The sequence below is a fragment of the Aquarana catesbeiana genome, linkage group LG04 (genome assembly GCF_042186555.1).
Source record: "Aquarana catesbeiana isolate 2022-GZ linkage group LG04, ASM4218655v1, whole genome shotgun sequence".
In the NCBI taxonomy this organism is placed as follows: Eukaryota; Metazoa; Chordata; class Amphibia; order Anura; family Ranidae; genus Aquarana; species Aquarana catesbeiana.
The window spans coordinates 358295127-358318108 of record NC_133327.1 but is presented as its reverse complement, the minus strand read 5'-3'; the positions used below and the strand labels follow the sequence as shown (position 1 = coordinate 358318108).

The window sequence follows — 22982 nt, the reverse complement described above, 5'->3', positions numbered from 1 at the left end:
GCGCCCTGCACACATTGGATCAGTGTGTCAGTAAGGAAACTAGCACTGTCAGATGGGGAGATTTTCAGTGACAATATACATAATTATACTATAATGACAGAACACTGTTCTGTTTCTATAAGTTTTATCATACCAATAATAAAAAATGTCTTTTTTTTTTCTTTTTCCTTTGTGCTAAATAAAAAAAATAGTTCAGTGCCAATTAAAGTATTTGAAGCAAGGTAAAAACATTTACTATAGAACATAAGGGCATATTGTCCATAAAACTAATACATAGTCTAAACGTTATCATAGGCTTATCATATAAGAATTATTACTAATTATAATAATGATAATAGTATAAAAAAAGGCTGTAATAAGGAAAAAAACCTATGTACTTACATATATTCTTTCTTTCTACAACCAATGCACTAACCTTTATTTTTTAATCTGGTGCAAAGCGTTATAATGTGCATGACAGTTACCCCTTAAAATGACTGATTATAAGCCAAGAAAAGTGTAAACAGACACATATACTTTCCTTTCTTAATGGTTGTTATGATTTACTGTACAATGCCCAAAAGCCCTATTAAAAAGAGGCCAAGAGGTTTTCACCAAGAATTGTTTGAAAGTCTAAAAAGTTTTTTTTTTTCATTTTTGTTTGTACATTTAGGGTTTTGTGTTGTGTTGTATACATTTAGAGAACCGCAATTTGCTTCATCTTTGTTTACACATGGTACAAAATCCCCAGCATTTTTAGGATGTTTGCTATTTATTTGGGATTATATAATATTCCCTATTTTTTTTATTCAAAACATATTGTAGCACTGTTCTTTAGGAAATGTTCACTTCTATAAATTCCAGGCAAATCCAGTGTATTCAACAGATTGTAATATGATTTTTTTACATGGTATATAACTGACTTGTTTATTTCACCTTATTGCCTAGACAAACTGTTTTTATCGTGGTTGTTGAAATAAACCTACATCTATGCCCTTTTTTCCCCTTGGAATTTTATTGGTCTTTTAATCTTCATTTGTTGATCTGTTCTAATCTTGTTGTTCTACTTATTGTAGCTCTGAAACAGCCCTGAAAGAAGCAATACACAAGAGGTGTCTAAAAGCTGAGCAAGCAGAAATGTGGACAGCTAGCACTAACAAAAAATAAATTGAACTAGAAATTAATATTAACATACTGGACAGATTTATAGGGATGTTACAAATACTGTATCTGTATGACATTTGTTGTGAGTCAGAGTAAGGATTTTTTCATAAATTTAGTACAGGCCAACATCATATGCTTTATTTATAGAAGGTTTGTTATTAGTGGTGGATTATTACTGTTTTTCTACACAAACTTTCCACAAAGAATTATGTCAAGCAAGGTGTCATTAGTGCAAATCATATGCAAATTGTCAGCAATGGCTTGGTAAATGCTAAAATAATACTTAAAATGATATCCAGGGCAAAGCAACAGTTTAACTTGAATCTCCCTATTTGCAGTATGATATATTTTTCTTTGCTTCAGCCCCCCCCCCCCATGATTCTGGCATTGGTAGCTGAAGGAAGTACTTCTGAGTATGCAGGCATATGTTACTCACACGACCTGATAGTGCTGAACCAATCACAGCTGTCACAACCTTGTGTAAGCCATGATTGTGATGATTTGTAGCTTACACTGTGCTTTCCTTTCTCTTCCTGTGTCTGGACAGTGCAGCAGGGTAGTAAAAGGATGGTAAGTAAAAGTGTCTTTGAACATCCACATTAAAATCAATTTTTTGAGTTGTCCTGCATGTTCAAAGACACATTTAAAAATATTTACTATAAAGTATCCAGCTTCCACCAGTTCATCTGTATTCATTATTCAATTCAATTCAAAAATGATGCAGTGGCTGTCTTGCAGGGACATATGCAGGACCAAAGCCTCGCCCTTCCTTTGCCAACAATCATATGCCTCCTGCCTCGTGTTCCTTGATGCCTTCTGGATACTAAATAGCTGTTTGCCATTGCAAGGCCACACAAATTAAAGTTAGAATAAGTTTAACTAAGGAACATGTTCTGCTACTTGTGTGTTAGAATTAAACACAGGCTTTTTAAGAAAGGCAGTACAAAGCACAAAAAGCTGTAAAATAGCTCTCAGTCAATTCTCTTGTCTAATCTAAATTCAATCAACTGAAATTTGATTGGTTGCTATAAGCTACTGTAGTTTACTGTAGTTTACATCATTATATCTTCTAGCCTTGCTGAATAGGCCTTAACCTCTTTGAAGCATAACTAATTAGACTTGTGGTTTAAAAAAAGGCAGTTGATGGGGTACAACAATATTTGAACAATATTTGAACAATATTTCACTTTATTTACAATAGTGGAGTTGAATGTTTATTCAACCTAAATCTTTACTAAGAGCCCATCTATGCTATTACATTAATCATTCTATTATCTCCCCCCATTAGCTATATGTATATATAATCAAAGGGTAAGGAGGTCCAGCAGCTGTTTATAGGGTGGGTGCATTATTGTGGGGAACTTAGATTCCTTTTTCCTTAACGAGATTGGGACTTACCATTTCTTTGATTCAATTTAAGAAAAAAAGATTAGCATTTGATTATTTTGGATGTTTGTAGATCTGAGCACTATCTTTTTTAGTGATGTCCTGAATATGGCTATGGATGGTCATATCTCTTATATAGAACTTTGTAGATATCTCTTAGAAAGTTGTAAAACATTTAACCACTCTTCCTTTTATTGTAAAGCCTCATACACACGGTACAATTGTTGGCCAACCGAGCGTCTGATTTTGTCTTAAGTGCGTGTGCCAGGATCTTGTCTTGCATAATAACGGTACACAATTGTCGTGCAACAAACACAAACATAGTGACGTACTACGAGGAATTTCAGCTCTTGAGCACCACCCTTTGGGCTCCTTCTGCTCATTTCGTATTTGGTTAGCATTGATTCCGAGCATGCATGTTTGTACTTTTGACTTTTGTGTGATGGATTTGTGTACCAACCATATGAAAATCTGACAACAGACTGTTGTCCGCCGAAAATTTACTAGCCTGCCATTCAACATTTGTTGGCCAAAAGTTGGACAACAATTGTCAAAAGGAGCGTACTAACGGTTAGATTTTAGGACAATAGTTTGTCAACAGACAATCCCCTACCAACAATCGCATTGTGTGAGGCTTTAGGGTGTTTCCAACATGATTCTTTCCTTAATTTAGCACAGAAAAAGAAGCTTTGCAGTGAAAGCCCTTTTCATTTTTCAATACAGAAAAAGGAAGCATGGGCATCCAGTTGCATAGAAATGTTTTTGCATGTTGGAAAATACTTACATACATGGCAGCATATGCTTTCCACTGCATCTTTATCACCCTCTAACGGCTCAGTAATTGCTCAATCAACAAGCAATGGTCAAAATAGTCACAACATGCTATTGCTATCAGCAGGATATAGATAGGTAAACTATACTGTATATATATATAAATTGTATATATATATATATATATATATATATATATATATATATATATATATAAATGCTACTTGTATGCCCATTGTATATATACACACACACACAGGTATCTGTATATACCTTCAAAAAGTCTGTAGACTAATTGTTTTTATTTTCAAGCACAGTATGTTCCTTAAATCATATGTGCATTATGGTCGGATGTATTTACATAGATGTCACAGAGTGTGTTTTGAATCTCTAAGGATAACTTCAGAACACATAGGTATTATATATTTAAATGCTACTGACATTTTAAATATTTTGGCTGATAATCTCATACTCTTTTAGGGCAAAGAAATGAAAAGCTGTTGTATATAGTAGGAGATATTTTCTGAAGGCTAAAACCATCCGGAATAAATTGGGAATTCTATTAAATAAACATGGGAGCTAAATCAAAGTAATGTATTATTTATTAACATAGCATAGTAACCTGCACTGAAAGATGGTTGGTGATGTATCTCTTTTATGACTTAAAAAAGTGCCTCTTAAACCGTCTGAAAAACAGTTCAGATAGTAATGCTGTAATGGGAATGGAAATATTTTAGTGATATGTGAAATTGCTCTTTGGCTGTGAGCCAACACATGAAATGTTAAGCGGTTTTATAAAGTAAGTAAAATGTGCCTCAGTGGTGCTATGCAAAAACAATGTTCATATATTGATAAGCAACATTATGGAAGAAGACTTTTGATTTTTACAGCACAGATACTTAGCAGATTTTTAAATAACTTCTTTGTAGTGTCAGCCTCAAATTCAGCATAGCTAGGCATATCAGAATTCCCTTATCACTAGTTTAAATCCTTTTCATGTTTAATAATTTAAAAAGAGGTTGGAAACACTATGATTGTTATATCTCCATTCCATATAGCTTTAATTGTATCTAGCTTTCATTATAGTGTAATTGCATTAAAACATTTTCTCTTTTCATTCAAAGGTTTTTCTTTTATATAGAGAGGAGCAAAGTTAAGCTAGACATATGTAGCTCAAATGTCAGCCAATTTGTCTTGAAATGTAAGCTGTTGGTGGCCCTGTTGGCCCCACTGACTCGACAAAAGTTAGTTTAAATACCAACTGACCAAAGTGGAAAATCGAATACTTTCAGATGCAGTCGCTGTTTGAGTATTTGATCAGCTGCAGGATACAATAGCCTGCATAGCTTGTATTCAAACAGCTGCTTATACCATAGCTAGCAGTGTAGATATTCTATTCACACCCATTAGCAGAATGAAGTCAAAAAAATCTAAAAGTGTTTGGCTAGCTTTAGGCCCATGTCACACTGGAGATTCTATCACTGGCCTCACCTTGCCAACAACAAAATCACTGAGGTGCAGCTGTTCCTTTACTTGATGGAATCTCCTCCCTACAGAATCTCAATATCTTGAGAAGGAAGAGTGATGGAGGGACATCATGGTGGTTTGGCCACCAAGGGAGTGACACTATTTGAAAAAGTGTATAAACACCTATTAATTATGATGTTGAATAGTTGTCTCTAGTGTTATATAAGTCCAGAACTAAAGAAGAAACTGTGGGGGCAATATACCCAAAATAAACCATACTCCACACTAATCATTTTTTTTTCTTTGCTGTTTATGTGACTGGGGCAGAAAGGTAGAGTATATACCCTGAAATGGTAAAACAGGTAGCGGTATAACCCAGAAAAAAAAGTGTATAACCTTTTCAAACTCTATCAAAAATAAAAAAGCGATAGGCACTTGGCATAACTGTTTTAAACACAGTTCTTACTATGTCAGTTTAGCAATGGACTTTCTATTAATGATGTGACATAAGCTATTTTTATCTTGACATATGTGAATTTTGCTATACTATTAATTTGTTCATTGGATGCACAAATACACTGAAAATTGTTTGTAATGTAAAGGCTTTCATCTTAATTTGCATGTGCAAAAATGTTTTATTCCATAATGCTGTTTAATAAATTAAAATTAGACACATACAGAAGGAGAACATAGAAAATAAAAATGCTCATATACACTAGAGCTTCCACTCGGCTAACAAAAAATGACACAAGTCAACCTCTGGGTTTTTTAGGTGAAAAAAAGGGTGTGGGGTTGCTAACTTATCAGTTTAAATGCTAAAATACTTAAAATATACAGATTATATGGCCGATTGGATGTTTAACAAGCATGAGCAAACTATGGCAAGCTACTGTATACCACTGCTGGAAAATCACCTCTATAAATAATGCATATGTTTGCTTTTAGCCCTAATAATTTTTTAACAAAGATTATACAAACAATATTAAGGCATTTGTGGGTTTAGATTTTTTTATGTTTACGTAAAAGAAAGAGATTTGTTTGTGCAGAATAGGATTCTTGAAGAGTAAGATTCAGATTAGAGTTTGACATATTATTTGTCACATTAAACACTAAGTATGCAGTTATTAGTTAATTATAACTTAGTTGCAGTAAATCTAGATGTGAAAATGTGTAGTATCAATCATTATAAGTAGACAAACAATTTTTGGTGAGAGCCTCACAGGACTTGCATTTCAAAACATCAGAATATTGAAACAAGGTAAAATGTAGAGAACGTGTGACTTTTGACAGTTACATTTCAAGATAAAAAAGTCCATAACTGTCAAACAATCACAGTAGTAGATATGTTACCTGGCTATGACAAAGAGCACACAACTGACACCCAAGTAAGCCAGCAGAATATACATCCATATATCAGGGGAAAGAGGATTCAGGAAGGAGAAGACGCCTGGGTTTGTACCATTAGGCTTTCGGTACAAGATACTTATTCCAAGAGTCATAAACGGTTTGGTGAAGTCGATAACCTGTTCTCGCACATAGGTAATAGCCAGTGGTGCAACTGCAAGGTCAGCTTTCTGTTGATAAAAATAAAAAACCACAAAGATAGTGAGTGACTCAAACTAAACAGAAAAACAAACTGAATTCAACTCAGATATGTATAAAAACAGTTTACACTTAGACAAAACTCCAAAGTAATACATGCCATAACATTTTAATTGCAAGCTCATATATCTGGCCCTACATAGATGATGTCCAAAGTAAACATGAACACAGTAAGGTTAGTTTTTTCTCAAATGCAAGCCCTTTTCTGCTGCAATGCATCAGTACTGCATAGTTGCCAAGTGTCCCAGGATTTTGGACCCTGTGCTGCAGTGTATATGTCCCAGGAGTGGCAGTGGGGTACTGGACCCTAAAAAGCACTAAAATACTGCTACTGTCCGTTGGAGAGATCCCTGCATGACAGTGCAAGTATAGATCCAGCCTGATATAATTCTGGCAACAGGCAGAAATGCTAGAGCTGACGTTCAGGTAAGAAAACACTTAACACCAATGCAGGGGAAACTGTTACTAACTTTCAATGCTGGGAGGTATACATTTTAGTGCCACTGACTATCAATGTGGGGGGGGGGCACATTTCACTGCCACTGATCACCAGTGCAGGAGGTTAAATTTTACTACCACAGACCATTACTTTAGGGGGGTTAAACTGCATTGCAACTTACTGCCAGTCATAGGGGGTTTAAATATCACTGCCACTGATCACCAGTACCAGCAGGAGTAAAGTAGTATTGCCACTGACACTGCTGCTGGGGGCTTTCATTGCAACCACTGACACCAATGCTGAAAGTTACTCTTACTCTCATTGACACCAATGCCAAGGGTATTACTGATGGGTATTACTCAACTCCCAATTTCTCTTAAACCAAACCATACATCATATTCTACCTAAAATATAGCAAACTAAAGGGAGGATGGTGCAACACTAGTCACATGCCATGAAGCAACACCCACTTGATTTACCACACTGATTTTTGGCTATACCCACAGGCAACGTGGGGTAAACACTTTCACATATTTTCTGACAAAAGAGTTTTGGATAGATCTATAGCAGTATACAAATGGTGAGAGATCATAACCCCCTTTGGAGCCCTAGAAAAACTTAATTGTCCTTCCAAGATAAGTACAGTTAGATGGTATGCAGTCTACCACTGTAGGTGGTTTGGGTAAACAATCGTATGATCTGTTCTTTATTAACAACAGACACATGTATTATGTAGGTAAAGTATGGCATGTGAGAGGTGGCTTCCCCCACAGCTTCCACTATAAATCTGATTAGTGATCCTCCCCCAGTCTGATTTTCATCCCTGCTCCCACTGATTTCTTTATTATTTCTCGTGATCTCATGAATAATCGTTTTTGTTTTCAAAGCCAGATCTCCATAATAATGTTCAGAATTATTTTTTATAATCATCTTTTTTTTTATTTTTAATCAAGATCTCCTGTTTTTTGGATTATTTTTAAGTTTGTTTCTAGTGATCACCATCATTTTTTTTTTTGGTGTGTCAAGTTTCCACAACAACATTATTATCTTGTATTTTTATAACGCTCAAGGAGGTTGGTTTGTGTTGGTGTCCCTTGTTAATTTGACATTGTATGTTTGTAATGTAACTGCGTACTCACAAACTGTCCTTTTTAAAGAAAAACACATAGGCAAGTATTTTCATATAAAAAATTTCCATTTATTCTGGCTCATTATAACAAAATAAAGAGGAAGGCAATGCTGGAGAAACCGCTTGAAATTGCAAAGCTTTTGGCCCCCAGGGCACACATCAACTCTTTGTAAATTAAAATTGGTAGCCTGAGAAGTCCATATTTAAGGGAGCACAATCTGGTCCAGGACTCCCAGAGATCAGGAACAGCAGTAGATGACATATATGTCCCCAGGCTGTGGTACTACAACAGCCTGCGTCTTCTGTCAGACCAGACTGAACCCAGGCCATCACTTTCTTGTCTTCCCTGCAGCCCTCCCTCCACGCTTCCCTGCAGCCTTCCTTGGAGGCTGTGGCTCTGGAAGTGGTCTTGTGGCAGGAGGAGGAGGGGGAGGATGGGCGAGTGCACATAAGTGCATGTTCTCACTAATTTGGCTCCTCAACCATTTCCGAAGGGTGTGAAAAATTGAAATGAAGCATTGGCCCTCCTCCATTTGCTGCAATTTGGCAGCTACATAGCAGCCATAAGCCTCTTCAGCATCGGAGGGTGTTTTCAGGGCCGCATTAGACTCCTTAATGAGGCCCAGTGCTGCCTCCTCCACGTTACTCCCCTTCCTGGCCCTTTATGTTGTAAGGCAGAGAGGAGGCACCTGGGATTGGGTGAGGCTACAGGGCCCCACCACCTCCTGGCTGACACTTACCCCCGCCTCCTCCTGTGTGCCACATTCCAGAGCCTCGTCCTGGCTGAGATCTTCCTGTGTATGTAAAAGGGACATAGTTTTAGTTTTCGGTTCATCAATCACACACAATTTTCAAGTTAAAGTATGGGGTGAGTTGCGCTCCCTATAATGATGGGAAGAGGGTCCCTACATAAACACAAAGATGTGTACTGCACCCAAGTGTAAATGTGCTAATAACCACCTAAAATAAAAATATAAAGTGCAAAACAAGATGTGTTAAACCGTGTATCAATATCCAGTGTATATGTATGTATATATAAATGCAAAACAACTACTATTAATGCAAAATAATCAAAAGCGTCAGTGGTGGTGCAAACTGAGCAAATTCACTAACAGCAGAAAACGGGGGTGCCATCCACAAAACTCCCCACTGTCAAGTAGAAAGTGACATCCAAAAACAATATAATACAAGGTGATAAATGTCCAAATCAACTGAGTGGAATAGTAGGATTATAAAAAAAAATATAAAAAATATATATGATAGAAAAAATTGAACCAAAAAGTAAACAAAAAAATATTGGTGAAGCTCCAAAATGGCAAAATGTTCATACCAAAAAATGTTCATACAAAAAAAATGTTCATACAAAAATATATAGGTGACTCTTGTGCTTCATAAAAATCCAGTGACTTCTGTGATCCCCCTTAAGGGTCCCAGGGTCCCACTCATCAGCTCCTGGCGCCCCTACAGGGGTAAAAAGCATGTATCATTAGAGGTGGATGATCTCCTATCCCGGGTAGGGCGTCCCCACAGATCCAGCACAACCTCCAGCACCGAATCCAGGAAGTGGTTCACCGGATTTCTATAGTCACATCCTCTGTGGACTTCTACACGGAGTTCTGGCCGGTGTTGAAAGACGATCTGTGTGAGGTGATGAGGACCAGATGGTTTTGACCCTTTGTGTTAGCAAGTCAGTCCAGTTCTCCCATAGATCTTCTTCCAGCTCAAGTCCAAACAGGGGAGGATGCCCATGAAGATGTGCTCAGCCCTGGAGTGATCCGATGTCACTCTGTAGGCTCCACTGCCAGTCCCCCAGCTGTTGGGAAAGTGGGTTTTGTCCCAGGAAGCAGGGAACTCCACGTAGAGAAGTCTGGAACACGGAAGCAGAAGTGAAATCACCGTAACATGGCGGACATCAGAGTTGGGGACTGTCAATCAGACAAAGACCAGTAGATAGAGCTCTGAGCTCCGAGATTTTTTTTTTATAATCCTACTATTCCACTCAGTTGATTTGGACATTTATCACCTTGTATTATATTGTTTTTGGATGTCACTTTCTACTTGACAGCGGGGAGTTTTGTAGATGGCACCCCATTTTCTGCTGTTAGTGAATTTGCTCAGTTTGCACCACCACTGACGCTTTTGATTATTTTGCATTAATAGTAGATGTTTTGCATTTGTATATACATACATATACACTGGATATTGATACACGGTTTAACACATATTGTTTTACACTTTATATTTTATTTTAGGTGGTTGTTAGCACATTTCCACTTGGGTGCAGTACACATCTTTGTGTTTATGTAGGGACCATCTTCCCATCATTATAGGGAGCGCAACTCACCCCATACTTTTACTTGATCATTTATAGACACCCCGTTTAATATTGGGGGGTGCTATTAAGGGAGGCTGCATACTAATCTTTCTATCCCAAGCGCACAGTTAATTCTATTGATATTCTAACACACAATTTTCAGCTCATGACTGTTGCAAATTAAATGTTAACAAATAGAAAAGACTATCATTCTGAGTCCAGCATTTTTCATTCTTGTCACAATCATTTTTGGCCCCTACTGTCTATTGATATGTAAAACACTTTTTGTTAAATCATTCATTTGTTATCAATGATAACATCTAGTTAACAATAATTTTCGGACAAGAAATGTGTTAAAAAATACTATACCTGGCTCCAGCTGGACTCCTCCACTTCTTCCAGGATGGAAGGGCCAGGTTGGTCCTTGGAAGCCTCAGCTGGGGTTGAGGGAAGGGTGGATGGAAGTGTAGAAAGTGATTCCCTGGTTTCCATCTGGTCTTCCAGAAACTGCATCCTGTTGTAGTACCACAGACTGGGTACATACACATCTTTTGCTGCTGCTCCTGATCTCATAGAATCCTGGACCCTATTAAGCTCCTTCCTATATGTGCTTCTCGAGCTACCAATTTTCTTCTCCACAAACTTGATGTCTGCGTCGGGGACCTGCGTCTTCACAAATTGCAGCAATTTCTCCAGCGATGCCTTCCTAGCTGGTTTATTGCGATATAAGGGGTTTTTAACCTCCCACAAATTTCTCATATCCCTGTATCTGTCTATGAACTGGCCCATGAATTCAGGGTCTTTGAATTGTTTCATATTTGCTGCAAGACAAAACACAAGACAAAAACACTAATATCAGGCTAAACTCTCCTAATCGTATCCCAATATAGGCCTCAATCTAGAATAAGTATAGGCCACTGATGTCCCAAGTCAAAATGTTAGCTTTGTTATAATGTTCGGTCCTCCTTCCTCTGCACACAGAACGTAGGTATGACACACGTGTGTTAGCTTTATATACACTGTGCATGCGTGAAACTCCGCCCACGTCACCCGCCCCTGACGTTATTTCTACAGTATTTCCCGCCCCTTCTCTTTCGGCGTCCCAATCCCGGAGGAGGAGATTTAAGACCTCAAATATGGCCTTTGTAGAGATGGTGGAGATGTTGGACATCTTGAAGAGGGCCGACTATGATGGGAAGTATGGACCGTACCTAAACCCAAATGTGAGAAAGGCCAAGATCATGATTAAAGTAGTGAAGAGTCTGCACAGGAATTTTGGGGTATGACGATCCGAGGAGCAATTGAGGAAACGCTGGTCAGAACTGAAATTGAGGGAGCAGGATCAGTACAGAAGAATCAAGAAAGTGCTTCTAAAAAGTAAGTAGTTGCCGCGTGTTCCGATTATTATTATTTGCATGCTGCTCCATGTGCTTTTCTTTACTGTTGTACAGTTTAAAATGGCTACTTTCAGGCTCGTGGGCACAGTAATCATTCGCAGTAAAAATCATTCATTCACCAACTAAATACAATGTTTTTGGCAGATACAGGGTTAATACATTTGGTCATGCTAATTTGTATTAAAAGAAGTTTAGAACATTGTTGTCTAGATGTGTTTGTAACTAGAATGAAATGCATACTGTAATGTAAGGAGAGGACACTCAGCAGCTGTTTACACATCTGGACTCAGGAGCACTAGTGTGGGACACAAGAACAAACTTTTTAGGGTGTCCCACACAGGTGCTCCAGTGGATACTTGGGGTGTCTCCATGTGTGAAACTTGTCCAAAAAAGGTAAGTATTCCAGCTTTGTTAAGGGAATAAATCATGTCTTCAGCTTGGAACTCTGCCCCAAACAGACAATTGTACCCCACTTCCAAGCAATGTTTCACATTCATATTTCTGGCCACAAATATCGGTGTGCTAAGTATACCTTTTGTGTTATAAGGTTAAAATAGTGACCACAAGAGGTGAGTGTCTGACACCACAGATTCAGGTAATAGATGTATGCCTGCATATTTATAATACTTGGTGTTTATTTTTCTTTTAGGTGATATGCATGTTGTGGAAAAACAATCTACTAATTTCACCACTAACAGTGCACAAAGACTAATCCAGGACATAATGTGGTGTATATGGGATTTAGACTTCATAAAAGAAAAAAACAAGGAAAAAAACAAGGAGATTGAACAAAGAATGAAGAACATGATTGATGTACTAGGAAGAATCTAAATCCAAAAAACTACACATTTTTTTAAAAATAAAATTTAACTAAAGTTTTAATACAGTTTAAAAGCCAAATTTGGAAGATGCACACAGTGTGTCAACATGTGCTATCTGCCATCAGGGGATATCAATGTACGCATTTTGTGGGTGCAACCCCTTCCTCGCAACTCTAGTAGGTGAGAGGAAGGGGTTGCACCCCCAAGACATGTCCATTGATCCTCCATGATGGGAGATAGCACATGTTGACATTAGGCATGTGATCAGGAGGGAAATTCCCATTTTGACTCCCAAGTTGTGTGCATCTTCTAAATTTGGCTTTTACAGGAGTGACAACACCCCATCTGATGAAGGCAATATCAACACATTTTTAACACTATAATGTCTGATATTGCCTTCAGTTTTTCAATGTTGAACTTTGTAAGTTCTTGAGTTGTGTATGTTATGTTTCAAAACATGCCTGTTTATGTTAAAAAAACAATTTCAAGGTAAAAATTTATAAAACCAAGATGTTATTTTTTTTACCAAAAAAGGTTGGAGCATGTGCACGAAGTAAAATGTTTTATACTTAACAATGTGTGGTTTCTTCTTTCAATGCTCAATACCACTTTTTGTATTAAGTTGGTGTTTACAGTGACAATGGGTATTATTTAAATAATGAAAAAACCACTTGGCACTACAAGTGCACTAGGAGAACGTAGGAGACAGATAAAAGAAACACAAGCAGAAAATCAAATTCAAGATTTTGTCATATCAATTTTTTTTATTTTAAAAATATTTAAAAATTTGCTGGCATAGCAATGGCCCCCCTACCCATAAAATAATCAACATATTTTTGACGCACTTCATGGGCTCTTTGGGGGGGCAAGCCAGGACGGCCAGCTTCCAGGGCCATCAGTGTTGTTTCATGAAGTCCGGCCTCAGGCCCAACTGAAGCAACATAATTAGGAGCATTTCACTTTTAAAAGTTGTGCAGTATGCAGCATGATAACACAATGTGGTTAAGTTTGTACTCCGCCATATTTATTGCCGTTAGAAATAGGCGGAATCGGCTGGTTATTATCCCAGGTATTCTCCACGACTCTTCTGGCTCTGGCCAGCCGGAAATTAAAAACCCTCTTTTCTGGGGTGAGGGTTCTCTGGGGGAATGGCCTCATCATGTGATCACCTAGACCAAATGCTTCATCAGCAATAAAAACAAATGGGAGTCCTTCGACGTTCTCTTCTGCAGGTGGCAATGCCAAGCCACCACTCTGGAGATGTTGGTAGAACTCGGTCTGGGTAAAGACTCCACCATCTGACATCTGGCCATTCTCCCCCATGTCCACATAGAGAAACTTGTATGTCGCCGAAACCACCACCATCAACACGATACTATTGAAACTCTTATAATTAAAATAGTATGACCCGAATGGGGTGGTGGGACAATGTGGTCGTGTTTCCCATCGATTGCCCCTCCACAGTTGGGAAAGTCCCAACGCTTAGCAAACTGGGATGCCACAGTCTGCCATTCCTGTGGCGTTGAAGGAAACTGTGGAGTCAAACCAGAAAAAAAATTTGTATTTTTGCACATAACATTGCTAGCAGATTAGACACAAACATTCTTGGCCAACATCAGTATAACATTTATTTTAAGGAGTATATAAAGACAAAAAGATGACGTACACTTATCAGATTCCTCACCCCCTCTGATGACCCATTGGAAAAAGTTTAGAGGGGGGTTCTAAATGAGTTTGGGAGCCAAAAAAAAGCCTCCTGCACTCTGCCTGAATTTAAGGACAACAATAACATTCGTACACATTTTAGGGGGTGTTTAGGGTAAAGCACTACTATGGAGTTGATAAAATACATTGTTAAGTGACTAGGCTAGGTGGTGTGTATGGGCCCAGGATAGCATGCTGGGGAGGTTAGTGAAGGCAAAAATGCATAAAGGACAAAAAAGGAGCATTAAAAACTTACAGCATGCATGAGAACAAAGGGGACATTCACAGCATATCACAATCATGGTAATTAGGGAATGATGAAAGAAATACAAAACATTAGCATACATTAAATACATAGAATGTGATCTTAAAGGAGAAAACTAAACTAATAATGATCCCCAGAGCCTGGGGGGAGATGCCTGTAGAGAACTGGAGGTCCTGCAGACTTCTCCCCATCGCCAAGTACCGCAATGTGGCGACTAGCCTCTGGTCCGGAGTGATGGCTTGCCGCATGCAGGTGTCCTGCTTTGTAATATAAGGGGACAGTAAAGCCAACAGCTGGTTGAAAAACAGGGTCCATCACCGGGAGAAAATTCCTGAAATCATTGGGATTATTCTCCTGGATCTCACGCAGCAAAGGCATATGAGAGAATTGGTCAAGCTGGAGTAACCAATTCTTGGTCCATGAACTCTTCCCCACCCTGTTCATGGACTGGGCTTGGGTCAAAGCAAGAACCCCAACACCAAGCCCCCGTATAGCACAAACTCTACGACAAGCACGTACCCGCAACATGGCTTCAAAATGGTCGGCTGGTCAGAACGAACTAACAGAACGCACTGAAGAACAGCAAAGCCTGTGAAGAGCGAGCTGAAATTAGAAATGAGCAGACAAGAACACACTGCAAAACAGACAGTGACAGACTGCACGCACTGAAAACCAGATACAAACCCACAAGCACAAACTGAACAGCAGTACTGGACTGAAAAGCACGAATCGTCTCTCACCAAATTTCTACTAAAACAAGATTAGCAGAAGGAGCCCAAAGGGTGGTGCACTGGCTATTGAACTTCATTTCTCTAGTCCCGTCATACGTGTTGTATGTCACCACGTTCTTGACGTTCGGAATTTGGTGTGACCGTGTGTATGCAAGACAAGCTTGAGCAGCCATCATACCTTTTTCCGACCAAAATTCTGATCGTGTGTACGCGGTATAACAGTAAAGAACCCTCTATGTAGTTTAAGGTTAAACCTCTTTTCTTCTAATTTTAATGTGTGGCCACGAGTCTTGTTAAACTCCCTTCCACTAAAAATTTTTTAACCCTATTGTGGGGTCATCAGTATGGTATTTGTATATTGAAATCATATCCCCTCTCAAGCGTCTCTTCTCCAGAGAGAATAAGTTCAGTGCTCGCAACCTTTCCTCATAACTAATATCCTCCAGACCCTTTATTAGATTTGTTGCCCTTCTTTGTACTCGCTCCATTTCCAGTACATCCTTTCTGAGGACTGGTGCCCAGAACTGGACAGCATACTCTAGGTGTGGCCAGATCAGAGTCTTGTAGAGCGGGAGTATTATTGTTTTATCTCTGGAATTAATCCCCTTTTTAATGCATGCCAATATTCTTTGATAGCAGCAGCTTGGCATTGTATGCCATTACTGAGACTATCATCTACTAGGACCCCCAGGTCCTTTTCCATCCTAGATTGCCCCAGAGGTTCTCCTCCCAGTGTATAGATTGCAGTCATATTTTTGCCACTTAAATGCATTATTTTACATTTTTAATTTTTTTTTTCGTTGAACCTCATTTGCCATGTAGTTGCCCACCCCATTAATTTGTTCAGATCTTTTTGCTAGGTTTCCACATCCTGCGGAGATGTTATTGCCCTGCTTAGCTTAGTATCGTCCGCAAATACAGAGATCTGAACTGTTTACCCCATCCTCCAGGTTCCTTATGAACAAATTCAAATATACCATAGAAATTAGTAATTGATTACCTTTTAAATGGATTTATTTGCCTTTTTTTATATACTATTACTATATTTCCACAAAGCTCATTCAAATGTATTGATTACCTATCAACCATAACCCACAATAGTATGTAATCACAATTTGGACCCAAATGAATAGTTCATGAGTAATGCCAAAATTGAAAATGCAATTTTTTAAATATATTTAATTAAAAACACATTTTAGGAACACTTAAATCCTAAGTTTGCCTAAACTTAGTGCATCTCTTGTGCTGCTGTGTCCTCTTTTTACCTAGGGCGACAATACTATTTCTGCTTAGGGATACGCTCTGGGAGGGTTGTCATTCTGGGATTAAAAGTCAAAGAGCCACCAGGTAGAAAAACTGTGTTTGCTGACAATCATTAAATGTATTTTAAGTACTGCTATTTCAAACTTGTGAAATCTGTCTAATATAAGCTTTAATTCACTGCATACCAGGACTCTGTTTGGGAAAGGCAGAGGAAACACTGGGAAGCAAGCAGGTTCTACTGCATAACACAACACTTTTAGTCTTATATTAGGAAATTGTCTACAGGAGAAATGACTCGAACGAAGACCTTTTTTCTCTATTTGTTGTTGCTCTTGTTTTTATTTATTTTTTATTACCAATGATTTTTATTGAAGAAAAGGAAAAGTTAGAACAATTACAAATAGTACATGAGTAGCTGACTTTACTTAGCAGATACAAATCAAGTACAATCATAGCTCTCATTTAATACAGCCAAAAATGAAAAAGATCAACAAAAAAAATACAAAAACCTAAAATGAAGGCCACATCCCAATGAGGACATTTCATCCATAACCGCTGAGAAGTAAACTTATCATGCAGGTACAAAATAGCCATAGAGTTATAAGCATCATAAAAAGAGAAATTATATATATATAGGTAAATAGGTATGTTGCAGTCATCTAATCCGCAAGCTAGCATATTAGTAAGTAACCAAGACTCCCATTTTCGAGTTTTATTGCCTCCATGCACTGCAGCACCTGAGCCCAAGGAACAGTAAGGAGTAAGGATGCACCAGTAGAAAGTAGGGATGAGCTTCGTGTTCGAGTTGAACGATATGGGCCGTTCGTGCCAAATTCGACTGGCACGTCACAGCCCATAATTCAGTGCGGCATCGCAGTGCATTGCTGGCTGATGATTGGCCAAGCATGCATTATGACCCGCATGCTTGGCCAATCACAGCTCTTTGTGTACAGAGAGCCATAATTGGCCAAAGCCAAATAGGCTTTGACCAATTATGGTTCAGGCGGTTTAGTACACCTGCATGTGTAGTGTGTTCTGGCGTTGAGAGAGAGATAGACAGAGAGACAGAGAGACAGTGTCATTTGATTTAAGTTAGATAGAGTATGCAGGTCGAGTCAGTTAGCTGCACTTACAGTGTATTGTGTAGTTGCACTTACAGTGTATTGTGTATATATATGCATCCCAGGTGTTGTATATATATATATATATATATATATATATATATATATATATATATATATATATACTGTATTCAGTTTAGCTAGATCCTGTTCTTCTCTTCCTAATATACTGAAAGGCAGGCAGGTGTTTTTACAGTATTTCCAGTTACTGTACTGTGTACCCTGCACAGCTGCACCTACAGTATAGCTACCTGAAGCCAGGTGCTTGTGTAGGCTCTTTGAAGTATTTCAAGTTACTGTACTGTGTACCCTGCACAGTTGCACCTACAGTATAGCTACCTGAAGCCAGGTGCTTGTGGAGGCTCTTTGAAGTATTTCATGTTACTGTACTGTGTACCCTGCACAGTTGCACCTACAGTATAGCTACCTGAAGCCAGGTGCTTGTGGAGGCTCTTTGAAGTATTTCATGTTACTGTACTGTGTACCCTGCACAGTTGCACCTACAGTATAGCTACCTGAAGCCAGGTGCTGGTGTAGGCTCTTTGAAGTATTTCAAGTTACTGTACTGTGTACCCTGCATAGTTGCACCTACAGTATAGCTACCCGAAGCCAGGTGCTTGTGTAGGCTCTTTGAAGTATTTCAAGTGACTGTACTGTGTACCCTGCACAGTTGCACCTACAGTATAGCTGCCTGAAGCCAGGTGCTTGTGAAAGGCTCTTTGACGTATTTCCAGTTACTGTAGTGTGTACCCTGCACAGTTGCACCTACAGTATAGCTACCTGAAGCCAGGTGCTTGTGTAGGCTCTTTGAAGTATTTCAAGGTACTGTACTGTGTACCCTGAACAGTTGCACCTACAGTATAGCTACCTGACGCCAGGTGCTTGTGGAGGCTCTTTGAAGTATTTCATGTTACTGTACTGTGTACCCTGCACAGTTGCACCTACAGTATAGCTACCTGAAGCCAGGTGCTGGTGTAGGCTCTTTGAAGTATTTCAAGTTACTGTACTGTGTACCCTGCACAGTTGCACCTACAGTATAGCTACCTGAAGCCAGGTGCTTGTGTAGGCTCTTTGAAGTATTTCAAGTTACTGTACTGTGTACACCTCACAGTTGCACCTACAGTATAGCTACCTGAAGCCAGGTGCTTGTGTAGACTCTTTGAAGTATTTCAAGTGACTATACTGTGTACCCTGCACAGTTGCACCTACAGTATAGCTACCTGAAGCCAGGTGTTTGTGTAGGCTCTTTGAAGTATTTCAAGTTACTGTACTGTGTACCCTGCACAGTTGCACCTACCGTATAGCTCCCTGAAGGCAGGTGCTTGTGAAAGGCTCTTTGACGTATTTCCAGTTACTATACTGTTTACCCTGCACAGTTGCACCTACAGTATAGCTACCTGAAGCCAGGTGCTTGTGTAGGCCCTTTGAAGTATTTCAAGTTACTGTACTGTGTACCCTGCACAGTTGCACCTACAGTATAACTACCTGAAGCCAGGTGCTTGTGTGCTTCTTCTGATCCTATTAATAGCACAGGCAGGCTCTTGAAGTATTTAGAGTTAGTGTACTGTGTAACCCTGCACAGTTGTACCTACAGTATAGTTACCTGAAGCCAAGTGCTTGTGTGCTTCTTCTGATCCTATTATTAGCACAGGCAGGCTCTTGAAGTATTTCCAGTTAGTGTACTGTGTACCCTGCACAGTTGCATCTACAGTATAGCTACCTGAAGCCTGGTGCTTGTGTAGGCTCTTTGAAGTATTTCAAGTTACTGTACTGTGTACTCTACACAGTTGCACCTACAGTATAGATACCTGAAGCCAGGTGCTTGTGTAGGCTCTTTGAAGCATTTCAAGTTACTGCTCTGTGTGCCCTGCATTGTTTAACCTACAGTATAGCTACTTGAAGCCAGGTGCTTGTGTAGGCTCTTTGAAGTATTTCAAGTTACTGTACTGTGTACCCTGCACAGTTGCACCTACAGTATAGCTACCTGAAGCCAGGTGCTTGTGTAGGCTCTTTGAATTATTTCCAGTTACTGTACTGTGTACCCTGCACAGTTGCACCTACAGTATAGCTACCTGAAGCCAGGTGCTTGTGTAGGCTCTTTGAATTTTTTCCAGTTACTGTACTGTGTACCCTGCACAGCTGCACCTACAGTATAGCTACCTGAAGCCAGGTGCTTGTTTAGGCTCTTTGAAGTATTTCAAGTTACTGTAGTGTGTACCCTGCACAGCTGCACCTACAGTATAGCTACCTGAAGCCAGGTGCTTGTGTAGGCTCTTTGAAGTATTTCAAGTTACTGTACTGTGTACCCCGCACAGTTGCACCTATAGTATAGCTACCTGAAGCCAGGTGCTTGTGTAGGCTCTTTGAAGTATTTCAAGTTACTGTTCTGTGTACCCTGCACAGCTGCACCTACAGTATAGCTACCTGAAGCCAGGTGCTTGTGTAGGCTCTTTGAAGTATTTCCAGTTACTGTACTGTGTACCCTGCACAGCTGCACCTACAGTATAGCTACCTGAAGCCAGGTGCTTATGTAGGCTCTTTGAATTATTTCCAGTTACTGTACTGCGTACCCTGCACAGCTGCACCTACAGAATAGCTACCTGAAGCCAGGTGCTTGTGTAGGCTCTTTGAATTATTTCCAGTTACTGTACTGTGTACCCTGCACAGCTGCACCTACATTATAGCTACCTAAAGCCAGGTGCTTGTGTAGGCTCTTTGAAGTATTTCAAGTTACTGTACTGTGTAACCTGCACAGTTACACCTACAGTATAGCTACCTGAAGCCAGGTGCTTGTGTAGGCTCTTTGAATTTTTTCCAGTTACTGTACTGTGTACTCTGCACAGCTGCACCTACAGTATAGCTACCTGAAGCCAGGTGCTTGTGTAGGCTCTTTGAAGTATTTCAAGTTACTGTAGTGTGTACCCTGCACAGTTGCACCTACAGTATAGCTACCTGAAGCCAGGTGCTTGTGTAGGCTCTTTGAAGTATTTCAAGTTACTGTACTGTGTACCCTGCACAGTTGCACCTACAGTATAGCTACCTGAAGCCAGGTGCTTGTGTAGGCTCTGTGAAGTATTTCAATTTACTGTACTGTGCACCCTATACAGTTGCACCTATAGTATAGCTACCTGAAGCCAGGTGCTTGTGTAGGCTCTTTGAAGTATTTCAAGTTACTGTTCTGTGTACCCTGCACAGCTGCACCTACAGCATAGCTACCTGAAGCCAGGTGCTTGTGTAGGCTCTTTGAAGTATTTCCAGTTACTGTACTGTGTACCCTGCACAGCTGCACCTACAGTATAGCTACCTGAAGCCAGGTGCTTGTGTAGGCTCTTTGAATTATTTCCAGTTACTGTACTGCGTACCCTGCACAGCTGCACCTACAGAATAGCTACCTGAAGCCAGGTGCTTGTGTAGGCTCTTTGAATTATTTCCAGTTACTGTACTGTGTACCCTGCACAGCTGCACCTACATTATAGCTACCTAAAGCCAGGTGCTTGTGTAGGCTCTTTGAAGTATTTCAAGTTACTGTACTGTGTAACCTGCACAGTTGCACCTACAGTATAGCTACCTGAAGCCAGGTGCTTGTGTAGACTCTTTGAAGTATTTCAAATTACTGTACTGTGTACCCTGCACAGTTGCACCTACAGTATAGCTTCCTGAAGACAAGTGCAAGTTGATTCTGCTAGCTGCAGTATAATCATTATATACAGTAGGTGACCGCAATATTGTGTCAATCTCGCCGCAGTTATCGTCGAGATTTGACACCTGCGAGCCCCATCGCGGGAGCCAGCGCCGAGATGGCTCACTCATCGGGAAAGGAAAACTTTTTTCTCCTTTCGGGATGAGTGACAGGCAGTGCTGAAAGCTGTCTGGTATGAATCCTGAGGGGGAACGCTGCGCCAAATTTTAAATGAAAAAACGGCCCTTAGGTCTGGTATGGATTGTAAGGGGAACCCCCTACGCCAAAAAATCGGCGTGGGGGGCCCCCCAAAATCCATACCAGACCCTTATCCGAGCACGCAGCCGGCCGGTCAGGAAAGGGGGTGGGGACGAGCGAGTGCCCCCCCTCCTGAGCCGTATCAGGCCGCATGCCCTCAACATGGGGGGTGGGTGCCTTGGGGGAGGGGGCACCCTACGGGCCCCCCCACCCAAAGCACCTTGTCCCCATTTTGATGAGGACAAGGGCCTCTTCCCGACAACCCTGGCCCTTGGTTGTTGGGGTCTGTGGGCGGGGGCCTATCGGAATCCAGGAGCCCCCTTTAATAAGGGGGCCCCCAGATCCTGGCCCCCCACCCTATGTGAATGAGTATGGGGTACATTGTACCCCTACCCATTCACCTAGGGAAAAAAGTGTCAATAAATAAAACACACTACACAGGTTTTTAAAGTAATTTATTAAGCAACTCTGAGGTCACGCCCCCTTATGACGCCAGAGTCCCTGCGCATGCTGGGACCGTGACGTCACAAGTGAGTGGGGTCACCGCCTATATAAATGGCTCCGCAGCTCGCACTCAGCATTCCAGCCAGAGAGAGCGTTGTGTCAACATCAGAAGAAGAGAAGAAGAGAAAGAAGCGACGGGACAGCGGCGACAAGAAGGCGGCAACAAGACAGCGGCAGCAGACTGGGCCCCCACTGGCAAAAGAGCTGGAAGAAGATAGCGGAGGGGAGAAGAAGTGGAACACTGGGAGAAGTCGGAAGAAGACCCCCTGAAGTCAGAAGAAGACACCGGAGCTGCCTAATAAATTACTCTTAAAACCTGTGTACTGTGTTTTTTTTTATTGACACTTTTTTCCCTAGGTGAATGGGTAGGGGTATGATGTACCCAATACTCATTCACATAGGGTGGGGGCTGGGATCTGGGGGCCCCCTTATTAAAGGGGGCTCCCGGATTGTGATAAGTCCCCCGCCCGCAGACCCCGACAACCAACGGTCAGGGTTGTCGGTAAGGGGCCTTGGCCTCATCAACATGGGGACAAGGTGCTTTGGGGTGTGGGGGCCCACAGGGTGCCCCCCTCCCCCAAGGCACCCACCCCCCCATGTTGAGGGCATGCGGCCTGGTACGGCTAAGGAGGAGCGGGCACTCACTCATCTTCACCCCCTTTCCTGACCGGTCAGGCTGCGTGCTCGGATAAGGGTCTGGTATGGTTTTTGGAGGGACCCCCATGCCGATTTTTTGGCGTAGGGGGTTCCCCTTACAATCCATACCAGACCAAAGGGCCTGGTATGCCCCTGGGGGGAACCCCTTCAGGATTCATACCAGACAGCGGTCAGCACTGCCTGTCACTCATCGCAAAAGGAAAAAAGTTTTCCTTTACCAATGAGTGAGCCAGCGAGACATGCACAGTACCCTGAAGCCAGTGCTTTGTCCTCGGAATCAGCGGTGCTCCATAGGCGTTCAGGGGGCTGCACAAGTACGCAGGCCAAAAGA

General features: G+C 40.7%; 1 protein-coding gene across 3 annotated transcripts in view; it reads right to left on the bottom strand.

The window, feature by feature from the left end:
* Positions 1–22982, bottom strand: part of GRIK2 (glutamate ionotropic receptor kainate type subunit 2) — a 1356701-nt gene that overhangs the window by 321267 nt on the left and 1012452 nt on the right. For all 3 annotated transcript variants that reach the window (XM_073627000.1, XM_073626997.1, XM_073626998.1), the window contains one exon: positions 6118–6341. In XM_073627000.1, the coding sequence (XP_073483101.1) occupies positions 6118–6341 (224 nt within the window). The remainder of the gene's footprint in view (positions 1–6117; positions 6342–22982) is intronic.